This window comes from Suricata suricatta, chromosome 10, assembly GCF_006229205.1.
Source record: "Suricata suricatta isolate VVHF042 chromosome 10, meerkat_22Aug2017_6uvM2_HiC, whole genome shotgun sequence".
Classification (NCBI taxonomy): domain Eukaryota; kingdom Metazoa; phylum Chordata; class Mammalia; order Carnivora; family Herpestidae; genus Suricata; species Suricata suricatta.
The window spans coordinates 43,311,329-43,330,575 of record NC_043709.1 but is presented as its reverse complement, the minus strand read 5'-3'; the positions used below and the strand labels follow the sequence as shown (position 1 = coordinate 43,330,575).

The following is a 19,247-nucleotide window of genomic DNA, read 5'->3' as shown; positions in this document are numbered from 1 at the left end:
TTCAATACTTTTTTCCAGCATTGCAGACACATTGCCTTTATTATTATTTTTATTCCTTTGAAAGGTTCTTAGAACAATAGACTTTAGTGCAGACTTCATCCTCAGGAATAAAAAACAGAGTCCGGTAGGCATGATCATTTTAATATCTTACAGGCCTGGGTGCTAATCCGTACTATTTTTGACTTATTGTTTGGCCTTTAATTGAGTTTCCTTCTCATTAACATAAAAATAGAACAGAATGCAGTATAGAGTAGAGATTAAGAACTTGAACTCTGAAGCTAGGCAGCCTGGGTTTTAACTATTGGACGGATTTAAAGACATGTATGCTATAAATGGAAAGGAACTTTTTATATCAATTTTCCATTACTAGTAAAAATGGACTTTTGAGGTTAGCATTGTGGAAATAATTTGTTCTATTGATAATATAAAAATATTTTTCCTTTTCTCTCCTCCTTATCTTCCACCCCTTCTGGTTCCCTGGATTCACAATCTTGGTTAATGAAACACCATGATCCTATTCATTACCCATTCATTCAACCAGGTAGCATAGCCTATGTCTCCTTGGTGGGTTATTTCTTATCTTCAGTAGTTAATTAATTACAAAGTCCTGTCTGTTTCCATCTCTGAGACACCTCTATATCTTAGTTTGATTTTATTATTTCTTTCCTGGACTACTCTGAACTAGTCTTTCTCCTTCTATTTTCCCTCTTCCTAAAGCAGTGTGATTTTTAACCTTTGCTGCACATTAGGACTATTTAAAGAGTAAGGGAGCCTCAGCCCATCCTTAGAACAATCCATTTGGAATCTCTGGGGGAAGAACCAGACATTAATGTTTCTAAATGTTTCCCAAGTGACTCAAATGTAGGAGAACATTTAAGGTCCTCTGTTCTAATTACTCCTTGGTAACAATGATTCTAAAAGTGTAATTGCCTGACCAGCTGCATCAGCATCTCCTGGGACCATGCGAGAAATACAAATTCACACCCGAACCCTGGATCTGCAGGATGAGAGACTCTGGACTTGGGGCCCAGAAATATGTGTTTTAACCAGACCTTCAGGTGATTCCAATCGATGCTCAAATTTGAGAACCACTGCATTATGACAGAAGTTTTTTGTTCTGTTTTGTTTTGATTGTTCATTACTCCCATGAAGTTTTTTTTGGCATGGTCATACCTATTGAGCTATATTTGTTTATTTTGAAAGAATACACAAAACTTATATTAGCCACATTTCAAGACACAATATGTGCTTAAAGTGAAGCTCATTGTTAGAATAGATATAAATCAATAGTGTATTTTTGTTGATAAATTTGTTTTCTTTTTTGTAATAAATAATGGATCTTTGTTTTAAACCTTATAATGCAAATGCAGTAGAATGAATAGAGTATAGTGGTTGTGAGTCTAAACTAGACTGCTAAAGTTTGGATCTGTTTCTGCTAATAACCACACCAGCCTGGACAATCTACTTAATATCTCTGTGCTTTAATTTGTCATCTGCAAAATGGACTTTGCATAGTGTCCCTCTCAAAGAATTGTTAACATTAACTGAGTTAATGCGTGCACATCACTTAGAAAGTGCCTGGCTTTTAGTATGTATTAAGAAAATAAATTATTCTGTTATGCCCAAGTTTATAATATTGCCCCAAAACAAGCACCAGAGACTACTAGGGAGACTGAGTCATGCCTGCAAAAGCAAAGGGCTTTATTACGGGCTTAAGCTCACAGACTCCACCGACCCGCTGGCCACGTGGAGAGAGAGCCTCGAACAATGGCAGGGTAGGGCTTTTATGAGTTTGGGAGGGGGAGTTATAGAAAATGATGACACAAGTACAGTGATCCAATCCCTAACCCCGCCATCAAGACTGGCAGTTGTGGGAGCCAATCACAACATTCAGAGCGTTGACCAATCAGAGTGGGCCCAGGACCCCAAGTAGGGCATGACTAGGCCTGCCCCTGGAAAGATCAAAGGTGTCAGCCGGCCTCTTCTGATTGGGCACTGCAGGAGTTGTCCCTCCTTAATGTGCGCCCTTTCTTACGGAGAAGCTGAAGCCTTTCCCTTTAAATACAGGGGAAGGCTGAATCGGACCTGAGTCCTTACAATTCTTACCTAGAATTATAAAAAAACAGCTTTTGGTATTTTCTGGTATCATCATATTATTTTATGAAGTTCAACCAATTATTTTGTTGCAGGAGTCTTTTTAAACCACCTATTTTGTTAGGGTTGGCTTAGTTAAACTAGGTAATTCACAAATCCGTTTAGTTGGGCACTCTTGTAATGCCACATGGCCTGATCCCTTGAAAGTGAACTCGTGTGAAAAGTAGTGCAGTCATGACATCTATGCAACTCCTGCTCTCTCTTTAAGGTCCTGGATAATTTGGCCAGGGGAGGGGAGGGTATTTGTATTAGATGGAAGTAAATACAAATAAAAGTTCTAATTGACTTTCACACTTCATGGTCGGTCTTACACAACTCCTGGGGGAAACATCCCACCATGGATGCTTTGCCATAGGTTGTGCTTCTCACATTTTGATGTCTATGTGAATCACTTGAGGATCTTGTTAAAAGGCATAATCTGAGCTGGTCCTGAGATAATGATGGCAATTTCATTAAATATGAGAACTAACCTACTAGCCAACAATTGATGAAAATTGAGGAATAGTAGAGATCAGAAAGTTAGGAATAAAACCAGTTGAGAAGTTAGAGGTCTAATGTTTGTATAGCTAATTTGGAGACATTGAGGATGATTTTTGGAGAGTGTTGTTAGCTATTATTTGGATTAAATTAGACCCCTTGGGACAAAGCCCACAACTGTGGTTTGGTTTTAATACCTTCATCTGCCTGAAGTTATATAGGACAAGATATAGAGCAGTCTACTTCCAGCATGACTTTAGAATAACAGACTGATAAAATTCTGTGAAGTCACCAAATTTAGCTAATCAATCATTTATATATATATACACTGTGTATGTATGTAATATTGTGTAATGTGTACACTGATATATACTCGTATATATTATAATTATTATATATATACACACATATAAGCACACACACACATAATGCATTGAGATCCAGAGAGGTGGACATAAGCTCCCTGTGGTAATTACCTGATAGAACATCCCAAGCACTTTGTAACATTTTCTGAGCCGGCTGGAAGGTCAGGTGGTAAGTGTGCCATCTCTCATCCAGGACTGGGCTATCCCAAATGCTACTGTAAACCATAAGCAGCAGCCTCACTGCTTTTGTGACTGTGAATTTTAGTGCAGAATTCCACAAAATACTGGTTTCGATGTTAATAACTGTTTAGACAGGTTCCAAGACACAAGTAAAAAATTTGCTTAGTGTATCAAAAGGACACGAAGACACAGAAACAATGAGAGAGGTGTTGCCATTGCTTCACGGTAGCCTCTCTGCCCTGCTGCAAAGTGTATGGTGATCAGTTACATGTCGTTTTGAGCTATAGAACCCTCATGCTCTATTAACTATGGTGTTAGGAAAATGGCTTCTGGCAATTTTCCATCATGCAGTTTCCTGCGTATTTACATTAGGAGCAACATTTTTATGATGGGTACAAAAAAAAAATCCCCTCTTCTCAGCATTTCCCCATTAGGCATACAAAATGCTTTCCTTCCTATAAAATACACTTTAGGAGTATAACTTAGTGATGCACATTAGATACTGGAGCTTGGAGAAGTAAAGGGTTCAATTCTCTGGCTCATTATTAGTTCTTTCTGTACTCATTTCTTGATCTAATGTAAATTGAACTAGGGAATATTTGGAACACTAGTAATGGGTTTTGAAAAAAATATCATTGAATAGAAACTCTCAGAAACTCTTCTGTAGAAAAATTTGGAAAAGTTAGTTTTTTTTCATACTCAGAAGAAGATATTTATAGCAAATCATCAGGTACCGTCGCTAATGAAAGACATGGTTCATATTTTGATCAACGTCTCCTATCTGATACACTATTCAGTCTGAATGGGCCATGACATTCATTTTTCTTCATGGCATTGAGTTACCTGATGCTATTTCAAATGGTAAATCTATGGGTTTGGATTATTTAAAAAACGTCTTTTAGTAATATGCCAAGAACTAAACTGATAAGGTTCTATTTTAGTTTTCTTAAAGGCAAATTAGTTTCTAGTTAGTGTTAAAATTTAGTAATGTAACATAGTATCACCATGGTTTTTGGCTCTATAATTGTACTATTTCTTAACTGTATTTTCCTTCCTTTTCTTCTGCCTTCATTACCCCAAACAGCATGGGAGATTTCCCTAGAAACCTTTAAAATTCACAGTGAATTTTGGTATTTCCTGTTTATACTACTGGCTCTCTGAAAATGCATCCATTGTTTAGATGCTAGTTAATATCACGTAATACTTTACACTACAATAAGTGATAAAAAAATCAACAACTATGGGGCTTCAATGATTTTTTTTCCTGAGAGGCTTCACAAGTATTTGATTTTGCTTGAAATTAATGCTTGACAGTTTTAAATTAGATTCCAACATTGGTTCCTTTGAATTATGTGTTTGTATTTTTTTGTTGACTATTGTGTGTACTACTAGTACAGTTTATGCTAAGAGGAACGGGCTTTAAGCCACAATGAACCTTTGTTTCCACTTTACCAGACCTACATAAATAATTTCTTTTAGAGGTAACCACTTTGTTCTCAGGCTGTCTAAAGTGCATATGAATTTGGAAATACATTTTACTGACAACTCCAAGTTTCAAGAGTTAAGATGCTCATTTATAAATAGTACTATTTTTATACTCTTTTCTGCTGGAAATGTGAATCTGTCAATTAAAGAGTGTCAAAGAGCTTTCCAAACCTCTGAAATGACTCCCAGCTACCTTACTTTTGAAACAAGAAAGACTCCTGAGTTGTATGCTGTGGGATGGGTCCACTCCAGCAACTAACACTCAATAAATAACTGGTAAATGAGAGCCTTTCACATGGTATTGTATTTTTTCCCCCTTCAGGTGATGATGCTAACATGTGTGATTAGACTTTGTGTTATATTTGTGTAAAAGGTTGTATAATTCATTTTGACAATCTGCTGAGAATGATAATGAATGGTAAGCGAGTATTATTTAAAGCATTGATATTTAATTAATTTATATTTAATTATATGAATATATAATAGCTGTGCTTTAAATTTACCTAAATGTATCTAAAATACTCATGGATAGTGTCTACTCTTGCCTCCTTTTTGAGTGGCTCACTATGCTGCAAAGATGCAATATCACACTCTTCTGGCTTTCCCCCTACTCTTATATGACAGTGCCTGTTAGTACTCTTTATGCGTCCTGTTCCATTTTCCCCTTCCTCTGCCCGTTTTAAGTTTTCAAATGTATTTTTTAATTTTTTAAATGTATTTTATTTTGGGAGAGAGAGAGCATTCATTCCAGCAAGTGGGGAGGGACAGAAGGAGAGGGAGAGAGAATCTCAAGCAAGCTCGGCACTCAGCCCGGAGCCTGACTCAGGGCCCAAGCTCATAAACATGAAATCATGACCTGAGCTGGACTCAATAGTTCAATGCTTAACCAACTGGGCCACCTGGGCGCCCCTCTGACTATGTTTTTGTTTATTTGTTTATTTTTTGAAGTTTATTTCTTTTGAGAGAGAGAGAGAGAGAGAGAGAGAGAGAGAGAGACTGAGTGAGAAATGGGGGAGGAGCAGAGAGAGAGGGAGGGACAGAGAAAGAGGGAGACAGAGAGAATCCCAAGCAGGCTCTGCACTGTCAGCAGAGAAGGTGGACCTGGAGTTGACTCACTAACCTAGAGATCATAACCTGAGCCAAAAGCAAGAGTCTGATGCACCCAACTGGCTGAGCCTACCAGGCCTCTCCATTCTGCCTGTTTTTAAAATCATGCTCCTCTGACATCTTCTTGGTTGGTCTTCTTATCTGTGCTCTGTATCAGTCACAGGCTACTGTATATATGATGATGACTTTTAAAATCTCCCCCAGTCTAGATCTAGATAACTCCTATTCAATGAATAAATCTCATAATTGACTTTTTCCAGATAGTCTTTCCTCATTCTTAAGATTTGGGACCTCTTTCATGTAGTAGTAATTATAGTAATATTATAATAATAATGATAATAGTATAGTAATATAGTATGATATACACTAATTAAATTATAATATATGAATACATATTATATATAGTAGATATAGTATATTTATCAGTATAATAACAATAAAGATAATGATGATGATAGTGATAGTGATACTCTATTAGTTTCTTCTCGATGGTGTAATAAATTGCCACATATTTAGTACCTTAAAACAATGGAAATTTATTATCTTACAGTTCTGTAGGTTGGACATTTGATTAAACTGTTTTCACTAAAGGCTTTAGAAGTAGAGAATCTCTAAAATTTCTCAGCTTCTCTAATGAGTAGAGGCTGGCTGCATTAATTGGCTCATAACCCCCTTCCATCTTCAAAGCCAGCAATGGCCTCCCGAGTCTTTCTCACATTGCATCACTCTGACATGAATTCTTGTGTCTCCTGCTTTTACTTTTTGGGATCCTTGTGATTACATTGGGTGCAGCTGGATCATCTAGGTTACTTTCCCATTTTAAGGTTAGCTAACTAGCAATGTTAATTTTATTTGCACCTTAGTTTCTTTTTGCCAAGTAATCCAATATATGCACAGGTTCTGGGAATGAGATTGTGGACGTCTTTGGAGGAGGATTTTTCTGTCTATGAGAATATCTAACAGCCAATGAGAACTTACCATTTTCTAGGTACTATTCTAAGCACCTCACATGTATTGTCAAGAACTGTGTCAAGAACTGTGAGGAGTCTGAGATTTTACCTTACCTTACCTTATCTACAAACTTGACAGGTCACCTGCCATTATTTCATGAATGCTTGTTGGAGACACAAAACTCCTGAGTTAGAGATAAAAACCTTTACTGCTCTAGCATAGCAATAGCCAGAGATTCAGCATTTTTTGTGTTCATTGCCCTGAGCCCCAGTTCCCAAGAGCAATGCAAGGAGGACCAGATGATACCTCCATATGCATTGGATTATGTTACAAGTGAGGAACCTTGAGCCTATGGAACCTGATTCTTTTATAAATAATGGTATATATGCCTGACCTTTGCTATGGAGAGGATACTTTTTTTTTTCCTTTTGCTCTACAGATATTCTTAAAATGATAGTCTGGAACAAAAAACAGTCAGTGTCTGTGCTCATGAGACATACAGAAATGTGAGAGACCCTTGAGAATTGTGTTCCAACAATAGCCCTCACAGTAACCCTGTGAAATGGTTGCAATTATAATCATCTCCACTTTACAGGTAAAGAAAATGAGGGACAGAAATGATAAGTAACATGCCTCATTAAGTAGCAGAATTGAGTTTGAACCTGGCTGGCTGGCTTCAGAGCCCATGTTCTTAATCTCTGCTCTGTGCTGCATCCATTATACCCAGCATTCATTCTAGCAAATGCACTGTTCTGCACTTTTCCTTCCTCTATGTCTTCTATGTCTATAATGTATATACTTTTTAACTTGATTGTATCCCCCATTGGTTTTTAAGCCTCATGAGGGTTTAATGGGACTGTGTCTTTATTGTTCAAGGTTTATATATCCAGTGTTCAGATCAGTCTGGCCTGTAATAGGTAATGAATAAGTATTTTAGGAATAAATGAAAATGCATCATAAATGAAGCCTTAATAGAGAGAAACCTTTACTTTCAACCTACATTCTCTTAGATAACAGCAAGTCTTTGTTACATAACAAGCATTAGTCAATTTGGCCTGTTACCAAATGATGAGGATAGGGGTCATTCAGCGGGTGTTCGATGTTTATGTCTAATCATGTCCATTAAAGCAAAGACCATGAGTTTCTAAAGTGCTTGAAAGAAGATGCAAAATATGATGATGGAAATTAAAGTAGAGCTAATTTTAAAAATTAAATGGGTGAGAAAATGACAAATGTTCCTTGTGCATATAGGATAAGTCCTTTGACATAGAAATTCTTTTTCAAGGGAAAAGGAAATTAGGCAACACATGAAAAGCGTTCCTCCTTTGCAATTGACAGTAATCAGTAAGTGTCGAGAAAAAGTGATTGCAGAAATGTAAAAAAAAAAAATCTTCTGAATATGTGGCAGGAGGATCAGCAAAACTGCATATTATGGCCTAACACTACTTCAGGAGAATGCTAGGATTTGAGAATGTAAATGCTAGGCTTGTGAATGCAACTGGTAATGATGAAAATTCTGCTATAGGCCAAAATGTACAGCTGAAACAAGCCTCTTTTTTGACAGAAAGATGCCTCAACAGAAAGTCCATCAGGAGAGGGGCACCCGGGTGGCTCAGTCAGTCGAGTGTTGGAATCTTGATTTTTGCTCAGGTCTTGATCTCATGGGTGTGCGATGGAACCCCCTGTGGGGCTCAGCTCAAAGCCTCCTTAGGGTTCTGTCTCTCCCTCTCTCCACCCCTCCTCCACTCACATGCTTTCTTTCTCATTCTCTCTCTCAAAATAAGTAAATAAATAAACATTAAGAAAAAAGAAAGTCCATCAGGAGAAAGTGTGTTTTATTTTAAGCTTTGAAGGGTTGATTCACTCTTATATTTGCTGGCAATGTATCCAAGGATACATTTTGTCCTTCTCTTTGTCAAGTGAACTTAAAAACAGCCATTCAGAACCTAACTAGTGTGTGAATAAAAAACAAACAAACAAACAAACAAAAAAGCTTAAAATTTTCACTTGGAAGAAAAAAAGTTGGTCTCATTTTATAATACTAGTAATAGGCGACTTCTATGAGTTTCATCTTGTTTATGTTACTATATCAAAGGAAACTTATATTTCTACTAGCCACATATGGTAATTGTCAGAGCACGGTGTTTTATGTTTTACTTAAGCATAAATGCATATATAAATAGTATCTTGAGCAAGTGCTATAGTCATGGCATAAAGTATAACATTTGTTTGTTTTTACCTGCTATACCTTTAAAACTTATTTAGCACCCCTGAATGAAAATATGGAAATGTTCTATGATGCTGTTTTCTTTTGTTTACTCATTCTTAGTTAGTTAGGTCCTATATTGCTTTACATCATAACATAAAATCTCAATTCAAAAATTAAAATGCCCGATGTAACAGGTTAGCCAGTCCTTCATCTTTGTTCAGAGAAAAGGTTCCTCCTCTTCTAAGCTAAATCCTGTGATGCATTTAATTCCCCAAGGTGGGGATGAACTGGAAAGATCCCAACTAGTGACAGCACTAGTGAGTTATCATGTTTTGTTCTTAAGACGAAGTGCTTTACATGGACCATCTCATAGACTCTTCACAACAACCTACAAGGAAGTCACCATTAATATCCCCAATTTATCAATGAGAAAATGAAAACTGGGAGAGGTTAAACAATTTGTTCCATGCCCTATAGCTAGTATGCATTAAACGTGGGTTTGGATCCCAGACAATGTGGACTCCACAGCTCCAATGTTTAACTACTATGTTCACTGCTTTCTGCCAAGAGGGCCTGGGCAGCAGAGCTGAACAGATAACTTGCATTGGGATTGAGATGCTGGTACAGTAGACTTGGAAGACAGTATTGGGGATAAAATTTAAAGGGTGACGTGAAACAGGACACAGGAGGAGGAGGTAGGTGAGAAGTTGTTTTTTGTGTTTTTTGTTTTTGTTTTTGTTTTTGAGAGGGGGGGGTGAGAGAGTGACCATGTGCATATAAGTGCGACCAGGGAGGGGCAGAGGGAGAGAATGAGAGAATCCCAAGTAGGCTCCACACTCAGCATGGAACCCCGATTGGGGGTGGATCTCATGACCCTGGGATTATGACCTGAACCTCAATCAAGAGGGAGGTGCTTAACTAAGCTGCCCCCAGAAGTTGGGGCTTTGAGAGCAAAATGAACTTGAGGTGGAAGGACCAGGGCAAAATTCAGAGTACATCTGTGAACCTGAAGGGAGGGCATCTGAGTGCTCCCTGGTAGAGGAGTTTAAAAAAGGAACAGAGCACTTCACATGGCAGAGAACCACAGGACTGCTCGCCAAAACTGGAGAATTTAATGCTCTTATTGGATGGGGATCGATAATGGTTCTGTATCTTGTTTGTAATACCAGCAAAGCAAGTTGTAAGCTCTATTCGGCATGACTTGTCAAAATGAGGAAAACTATTCATTTATCTTGCAACAAATTCTAGAACATCAGCCATGTTCTTGGCACTGTGCTAGGCTCTAGAAATGCAGCAATTGAAATAAAAAATGACCTGCCTTTATGGAGGTAAAGTTCAGCTGGGTTGGTGTTCCAGCGTAGATGCTGTCTTCCCAGAGAAGCTTTGCCTGATCACTCACTCTGACCGGGAAGTATCCTCCCCTGAACCCCATTAATCTTTAACATCCCCTACATTATTTTCCTCATAGAGCCAATCCTAAACTCATATGTTTATTTATTTATCGGAGTATGTTTTGTCTCCCTACCCCAACTCTAGCCCCAAAGCTAGAGTATGAGCCCCTTGGGAGCCAGATCACTGTTAGACTCCTCTCCTGAGGCAGAGTAAGGACTCAGTAGACGTTGTGAATGAATGGATGAATGGAGGAAATATACTGCAGGTACAGGAAAAATAAGAAAGATTAGTTACTCTCATGAGAAAGCCTTATGGATTTTCTCCCTATTGTGAGGCTAGAACTTCTAGGATTAATGTCTGGCACCGTAGATTTTCTGAGCAGAAAATCTCACACCCAAACAGGGACCGGTGCCGCTCTGTAAGGAAGGAGCCACATCCTCTGCTCATGCTCCTGGCTTGGCAGCAGCTGTGTCCTCTGCTTAGGTCTGGAGCGATTGGCTACCCAGGTGACGTTTATTGAGTTTCTTTGCTATTTAACCTCTTATCTTCCAGAATTTTCTATCCTTTTTTGGGCTCAAGTTTGAAGTCTGGGTCATTGTGAGTTCTGACCGTTAGCAGGGACCCTCTTACTACTCTCAAAATATTTAGATGAATAAATGGATGGCAAATGCAAAATGAATTGACAGATTTGGGTGTGGACAATGGAAGGCAGAAATCGGCTGGTTAAGAAATATTGCTGAGGAGGGGCGCCTCGCTGGCTCAGTCCGTTAAGCATCCGACTTCAGCTCAGGTCATGATATTGCAGTCTGTGAGTTCAAGCCCCACATCAGGCTCTGTGCTGACAGCTCAGAGCTTGGAGCCTGCTTCAGATTCTGTGTCTCCACCTCTCTCTCTGCCCCTCCCCTGCTCATACTCTGTCTCTCTTGTTCTTAAAAATAAATAAAACATTTAAAAAAAAAAAGAAAATATTGCTGAGGAGACCCAGGACTTTAGAAAGTTTGGCTTAGGCAAAAGAGAAAGTGTCAAGAGAGAGCAAGACAATGGACAAGTCTGTAGAGGTCATGTTTCACAAGGTATCTCTTCTACTCCTTTTACTTTTAGAACATGGAGTGTGAATTTGATCTTGTGGCAGAAGGTATCTGAGCTGAAGGATACTAGACTAGAGGCAGGGCTTGGATATGCCCAGAGCTAAGACCAATACATCTTGTTCTGGATGACAACTGATGATGATCTGTGAGCCCATAATCTGACTGTGGCATAGAGGAGAGACCTGATATTGAACACTTTTTTTTTTTTTTTGCTAGTGGTTATTTATTAATTTAGAGTACATTAGCATAGATATTTACAAAGTTATACATCAAAACACCGCCACTAATGCTTGGAGACTGTATTTTGATTTGTATGTATTATTACACCCTGTTTGGTGATTCTTTGGACCTTTTGACATAGTTTCAATATCCCTTTTAGCATAATGTTAGGGTCCTAGAACAGTTTCATGGAGATTAGCTTCCCTTGAGAGAGCAGAAGAGGAAGTTGCAAGGTTATCTTTAGGTTTAAACCAGATTAACGGGAGGAGTCTATTCCAGAAGGAATACACTGGGGGCTATCAAATAACAGTCTACCACAAAAGTGCTTCCATATTTTCCTCTGGAGCTCAAAGAAAGCTTCTAGACATGTGAGAAGTGACAGAGGACATTGGAGTAGGTGAGAACACTCAGAGAAAACTAAACTAGTAGAATGAGTTAAACAACAATAACAAAAAACTTACAGATGGAAATTTTAGGAACTTTGATTTTCAAAAGTCAGAGGGTGACCAGAAAATAAAAAGAAAAAACAAACCAACACCAAGAACATAGGCTAATCTCAGAAGTGGAGGAGAAACAAGAATATCCAGTTATGACAGATCCTCATCAATATTATGATAATTCTCAGCAATATCAAAGAAATAAGAACTGAGAAGCCTCCATGAGATTTTGTGATTTTAGTTAGCAAAAACTGTTGCAGCATGGGGTTAAAGGTAGAAGGCAAATTATAGAGTATTGAAGGGAGCAAGCAGAGGAAGTCAGATTTTTATGTTAATTTATGTAATTGCATTCACTAGTATTATATGAATATTTGCTCTCTGTGTATAGTTTTAAAAACTGTAGTAATTAATTGGAAACAGGGTACTATGCATAATTTTATCCTGGATTTTCTTTGAATTTCCGAGTAAATTAGATTCTGAAACATTTGAATTTTCTTCTGTTTTCAAGGCATATTAAAGAGGATGTTGCACATTTTAATGATAAATTTATTTTTGCAAAAATTGAAATAATGTAAATCATTGTGAATACATCTTAACAACTTCAAAGTTAAGCAGAATATTTCACTTCATGAAGGTACTTTCTTTTAAACATTTTGAGTTTTACTGATGTGCAGTAAACTGCACATATTTAAAGTGTACAGCTTGATATTTTAAGATATTTTATACCCATGAAATCATCACCCTAATAAGCATATCCATTATCTCTAACAGTTTCCTGTTGCAATCTAATACCTCCCTTTTTTTTCCCAGGAAACCACTGGTCTGCATTTTGACACTATATGTTAGTTTGTCAGTTTCTAGAATTTCCTGTAAATGTATGATTCATGCTACATATATATATTCTTCCTTTTTATTCAGTATAACTATTTTGGGATTCAACTTTGCTACATGTATTCATAATTCATTTTATTGCTGAATGGAATTTTGTTGTATGGATATACTGCACTTTATCTGTTTACCTGTGGAGAGACGTTTGTATTACTTCTAGTTTTTGGCTCTTGGAATTAAAACTGTTAGGAACATTTGTGTATCAGTGTTTATATGGATATATACTTCATGCAAGTATTCTTAAAATATAAAACTTTCACAATATAAAACTATATACAAATATAAAAATATTAAGATTCCTTAACTTATAAAGGTATAGAGCAGAGGCCTAGTTAAAATCTCTCTTAGTAGTTGTTAAAACAAAATCCAAGATTCTTTGGTGTTTTGTTATGAACTTATTATGGGGGTAGTGGCATAATCTAAAGTTTTTAATTTCACTTTTCTCCCCTTCTGCTATCCATAGACATGGTTCCCTGTATCTATTATAAAACCTTTCTGTGTCTAAGAAGCTGACTCCTATTCCTGATCCTTCTGTGTCTTACTCTGTCCTCAATCACTTTTTCTGAGTCCAGCTCCATTTGCTCAAGAATTCTCGTGTGGTTGTTGTACAGCCTCGTTACCAGGTCTGACTTCTGTGCCCTCAGACCTCTGGAAACCAATGGGAACCATCTGCCTGTTGAGGTCACCAGTGCTGGTATCTTTGGCACCAACTTTCCACTGGCCCCTCACTGTACCCACTTGCACTGCTGGTTAGGCATTTGCTTTCTGATGACTGCCCTCTAAGTGAACCTTCCTCTTTATTACAAATCCTAGACTCTGCATCTGGCTCAGGTCTGGAATCTTCTTTCTGTGCCATTTAAGCCAATCCAAATTCCAGTCGGTGGCCTGATCTGCTCACTTACTTTTGGGGACCTGACTACTCTCAACTCTTGGAGAACTCCGGCATATAGAAATACCTCTGTTTTCAACAGGCGTTGTTTCAAAGCATCATTCATAAATCCACATGTTCCTTCAAGTAAATGACACCAGAAATGTTACTGCTATTGCCACTGTTCGTCGCAGAGCTGACAAGTGTTGTTTTATTGCCTAGTTTGGTAATATTTAGGGAAGGACTCAAGTTAAAATCTTCAGTAGAAGAACATCTATTTGTTATATGTTTGCAGTTTGTTCCTCTCCTTTACATCCTTCAGCTGCATTGACCTTCTTTCTGTTTGTCCAATATACTCATTTCATTTTCTCCTTAGAACCCTTACATTTGTTGTCTCTTCTTAGAGACACTTCTCAAGTCTTTGGATAGCTGGCTTCTACCTTCATTCACACCTCAGGTGAAATGTCATAACTTTAGGAGGTTGGCCTTAACCATGCTACACGAACCCCATCAGTCAACCACTATCTTACTCTATTCTACTTTCTTTGTAGAGCTTAACATTCACTAAACGTCTTTTGTTCATTTACTGTTTGTAATTGACCTCCTCTTCCCGCACACGCCCACGTATGAATACAAGGGCTATTAGAGCAGGCAGCAGGGAGCTTGAAGGACAGAGCGGTTCTTGTATGGAGCCAAGGAGATGTTAAATGCGTACCTGCGTCAGTGGATGCATGGCTGTCTCTGACTGCCTGTTGAAATCCTATGTGTCTTTTGATGACCTACACAAATAGTAACTCTTTTCAAGAACCTCTCCAACCAGACGTTCTCTCTCTCTTTCATGGCACTTTTTATTCTCTGTTTCCCAGATTACGCTGTCATGTCTCCATTCTTAGATTAAAATGCAGTGGATACAGGGATCATATTGATTTATTTTAATATACATCTTAGACACAAGGACAGCAAATGATGAGAAGATGTTCCGTGAAATGATGAATAAATGACAATCAACAGTATTATAAGACTGTTGACCATTTTCTTTTTCTTATTATGACATATTTAAAGCATACAGAAAAGAAACAGTACTATTATAAATAATATCCATGTACCTCTCACTTGCTTTAAAAAATAATATTGAAGACAGATTTGTGATTTATAAGAAATATGAGGTTATCTAAATGATCAAATATGTATTTCTCATATATACTTGACATATGTTTCTCAAATATATTTGGTCTTCCTACAAGGTTTTTGGTTTAGAGTTTCCAAAACCCTTGGGATTTCCTAAGGGTTGAGAGTCTTTGTTATGTTAATGTCCATTAATGTTGTTGTCTTTGTTATGTTAATGAGGCAGCTTTAAAACTTGAGGATGGGGGCTGGTCTCCAGTGATGCCAACCCCATGATTAGCTAGTTGTAACTTTTTTTTAATGTCTTTATTTTATTTTGAGAGACAGAGACAGAGGGGGAGCTGGGGAGGTGCAGAGAGAGAGGGAGACACAGAATCCCAAGCAAGCTCCAGGCTGTCAGCACAGAGCCAGACATGGCGCTCAAACCCAGGAAATGTGAGATCATGACCTGAGCTGAAGTCGGACACTTAACCCACTGAGCCACCCAGGCACCCCAGCTGGTGGCAATGTTTAGTCCTATTCTCTAACCTACTGCTGGAAGAGGAGAAGGGCTAGAGTTTGAGGTCCATTGCCAATGGCCAATGATTTGGTCAATTTTGTCTATGTAACAAAGTCTCTGTAAGAACCCCAAGTGTTAGAGTTCAGGTAGAGATTTGAGGAGAATGAGGCACTCTTAGAGGGCATGGAAGCTTCATACCTTTTTCTCATACCTTGCTTCATGCATCTCTTCTATCCGGTTGTTCCTGAGTTATATCCTTTTATAATAAACCAGTAATCTAGTAAGTAAAAATGTTTCTCTGAGTTCTATGTACCTCTCTAGCAAATTAATCAGATTTAAAGAAGTCATGGGAACCTCAGTTAGAAATACAGGTGACAACCTGGGCTGCTGCATGGCATCTTAAGTGGAGGTAAAGGACAATCTTATAGGACTACACCTTTAATGTGGGTGAATCTGATGCTGTCTTTGAATAGATTAGTGGCAGGATTGAGCTGACTTCTCATATACCCTGGTGTTCAGAATTGCTGGGTGGTGTTTGAATCCTCCCCAACCCCAGGTTGAAATAGGGTCCAGGAATCTAAAAGACCATTCCTCATCCTCTTTCCCCACTTTATTTCCTGAAGCAATCATGATTCTGAATTTGGTGTTTATCATATACGTTTGTGATTGTATGTATATTTTACCACTACTGTCTGTCTCCGATATGTGTGTGCCTGTGGGAGTGTCCATTTACAACATATGGTATTCATTCTGCTTATTTTTAAGTAGTTTATGGTAAGTACCATTTTACATCTTACTTGTTCTCTCAACATTATGTTTTTAAGATCATCCATGTTGATTTATATAGTATAAGATCTATACTATCATTCATTTCAATTGCTGTGTGGTATTCCTTTCTATTAATTATTTTAGTTTCTTTGTCCATTATCTTGGTGAAAGGCATTCAGTTTTCCCTTTTCATTCTTAAAAACAATACTGCAGCAAACATTCTTGAACCGTGTTTTTTTTTCTTGCCATCCTAGGGGTTACTCTAGGTTATTGGGAAGCGAAATTTTTGGGTCAGAGACTGGAAATATCACATCATTGTGGTTAAAAGCAAGGCCCTGGAATCAGGCTGCCTGGGTTCGAATCCTTACTCTACCACTTGCTAGCTTTTCCAAGAAGCAGTGAGCATCGGCTATTTACAGCCCTTCTGAGCATGCATACCCTACCTCAACCCCTGGCATCATGCAGGCAGCTTGGCTTAGGTCCCTGTGGCTCTGGCGGATCCTGCTGGAACCAGTTCCCAGCTGTCACTGCCTTTCCCCCGGGCCAGAGCCCAGCAGGACTGGGGCTTCACATGCAATCACTGCTTTGCATTTCTGTACCATTTCTGATCCATAAGAGGTTTATTTTCAAGCCTGGAGATATTTTTTAGTTTTCTCTTTTAATATTTTATTTATCATTGCTATGTGTTTGGAGCCAAGGGAGTACATCAAAGCATGACTTATTGTGTCACCTTAACCAGAAGTTGATAATACCTCCACAGCCTTTTAAAATAAGCACATATCTTTAGAATCATCTAATCATAGCTTTTTCGAGCTAGAAGGGATTTTAGAGATAATGAAGGCCAATAACCTTATTTTATAGGTGAGGGAATTGCCGTCTCGAGAAATTAAGTGATTTACTGATGTCATAGATCTAGTTAATGGTGCAGGGCAGGACCAGAACCAAAAGCCTATGGGTTCCCTCAGTAGTCCTTTTTACTATTACAGTTTCTTCTATAAGCTTTATTTGCACGTAACATTTTATTTTAAACAGAATGCAAAAAAGAAAGGAGAATCTCAGCAATTAGAAAAATGACAGGTCACATTTTTAAACAGATCTAAGATGTTTTCTCTCAAAAGAGTTGGGGTAAGAGGAGTACAGTATTCACTGCATTGAGCTGAATATATTTTCATTGGAAGGCACGATGCCTTTTGACTCTAGATTTCTGCTGCATTTGGTTTCCTTGACTTTCTGAAACTTATTAGGATGGGCCCATCAATAATGGTGCCGATACTTCCAGCCTCCTCCAGCACTGGGTCTGAAAATGAACTGTGATGAATGGATATGGCCAGCATTTACAGTGATAGCCTATATTTCTGCTGTCATGTAGAAATGGCAGGTAGTTTAATTTAGAAAAAAAAATTACCGAGAAAGAGCAAATATTCCTTTTCATTAGGATTTCTGGACTTTTTAAGGATATGAATTTAGAATCCAGTATGTTTGTTAAAGCCTTTGGAACTGTTTTATTCTATTTCTAGATCTTTTAGCTGTGCCTAAGCACCCGTACGCTGCTATGGAGAACTGGGGACTAAGTATTTTTGTGGAGCAAAGAATACTGCTGGATCCCAGTGTTTCATCTATTTCTTATTTACTGGATGTCACCATGGTCATTGTTCATGAGATATGTCACCAGGTATGAGAAAAAGGATCAGGTGTAAGTATAATTGCAAACTATTGAGACTGCAGAATGATTTTCAGATACTCAGATGAGGAGCTGAATTATTATCCTCCCAATTAAGTTTTAACTATATGGAGAGCACTGCGTAGTTCTTTTTGGATGATATGTCATTTTTCTCAGATGACAGCACGAACAAAAGAAAACACACTGATCTTATTGAATGAACAGCTGTCATTCAGTTTAGTTGGGCAGTGAGATGGCACCCCCAGCCGGCAGCCTCTTTGGAGACCCTACCCAGTCACAACTCCTTGTCAACCTTGCTTTATTTTCTTGTGATTATTGGTGTGTATATATGGTAAGTGCAGTGGTGGCAGTGATTTATTGCATTGCTGCAAGATGTAGCCGAGTTTTGTGTACGTGTCAAAATTTGCTTTTGCTGAAATCAATTTGTTATTCCCTTTTTCCCATCACACAGACACTTAGGAAGTCTTTCACTAACTCAGCCATAGACTCTTTGTTCTCAAATGATTGATATTTTTTTTGTCTTGGCATGTTTAGAAATTCATATGTAAATTAGCCAACTTTGTAGTGGAGCTGAGATAAAATTAATTTCATTTTGATTTTATGCACTTTCTTACAATGAGGGGAAGGTATTACGGGGATTTTGAAATGCTTATTTGAATCTTGATTCTAGTAAAAAAAATTGGAAATAAATGTTCATGCTAATAGAAAGCAATCCTTGTCCTGATAACTATAGATAGTTTTAAGTTAAAACACTGGGAACATCTTATTGTGATACTGTATGGCTTCCATTTGTTATAAACCCAAAATATTTTTGAAAAGCTAGGAAAACTTAAGAAGGAACTATGTGGAAAATGCTGTCAGTGGGAGAAGGTGAACTGCTAAATGCTAATATGTGAACACTGACTTCATGATAAATTGGTCCAGACTATACGACCATTTACCTCAATGCCAGCATTTTGAAAATGAACCTGTAGGATGTTTGTACCTGTCATGTTGCCCAGGTTGGGCATGTGTTCCTTGCCTCAGAGACTTAAGGGAATCCACGGCACCATAATCAGGGTTCCTGAAATGTGCCAAAGAGAATGGTTTCCAGCGAAATATAATTCTTGGAGGCATAAGGGGTTTCGTTTTTGCACATTCCTAGAAAAAATTACTTATATAGTTCTGTTGAAAAAAAGCACGTTGATGATGTTATCTTTGTCCCTAGAATTAGATTTCATTTGTTTCATATTCTGAATTATTTTGTTGTTATGGCTTAGTAGCATCAGGCTACTTACCATGAAGAAATGAACCAGAAGCTGGGAGAAACAGAATTTCCACTATCATTACCAAATTATTTTCTACATTATTCTCT

General features: G+C 37.9%; 1 protein-coding gene across 1 annotated transcript in view; it reads left to right on the top strand.

The window, feature by feature from the left end:
* Window positions 1-19,247, top strand: part of TRHDE (thyrotropin releasing hormone degrading enzyme) — a 370,712-nt gene that overhangs the window by 173,422 nt on the left and 178,043 nt on the right. Inside the window, exon 4 of the mRNA XM_029955451.1 lies at window positions 17,730-17,884. Coding sequence (XP_029811311.1) covers window positions 17,730-17,884 — 155 coding nt within the window. The remainder of the gene's footprint in view (window positions 1-17,729; window positions 17,885-19,247) is intronic.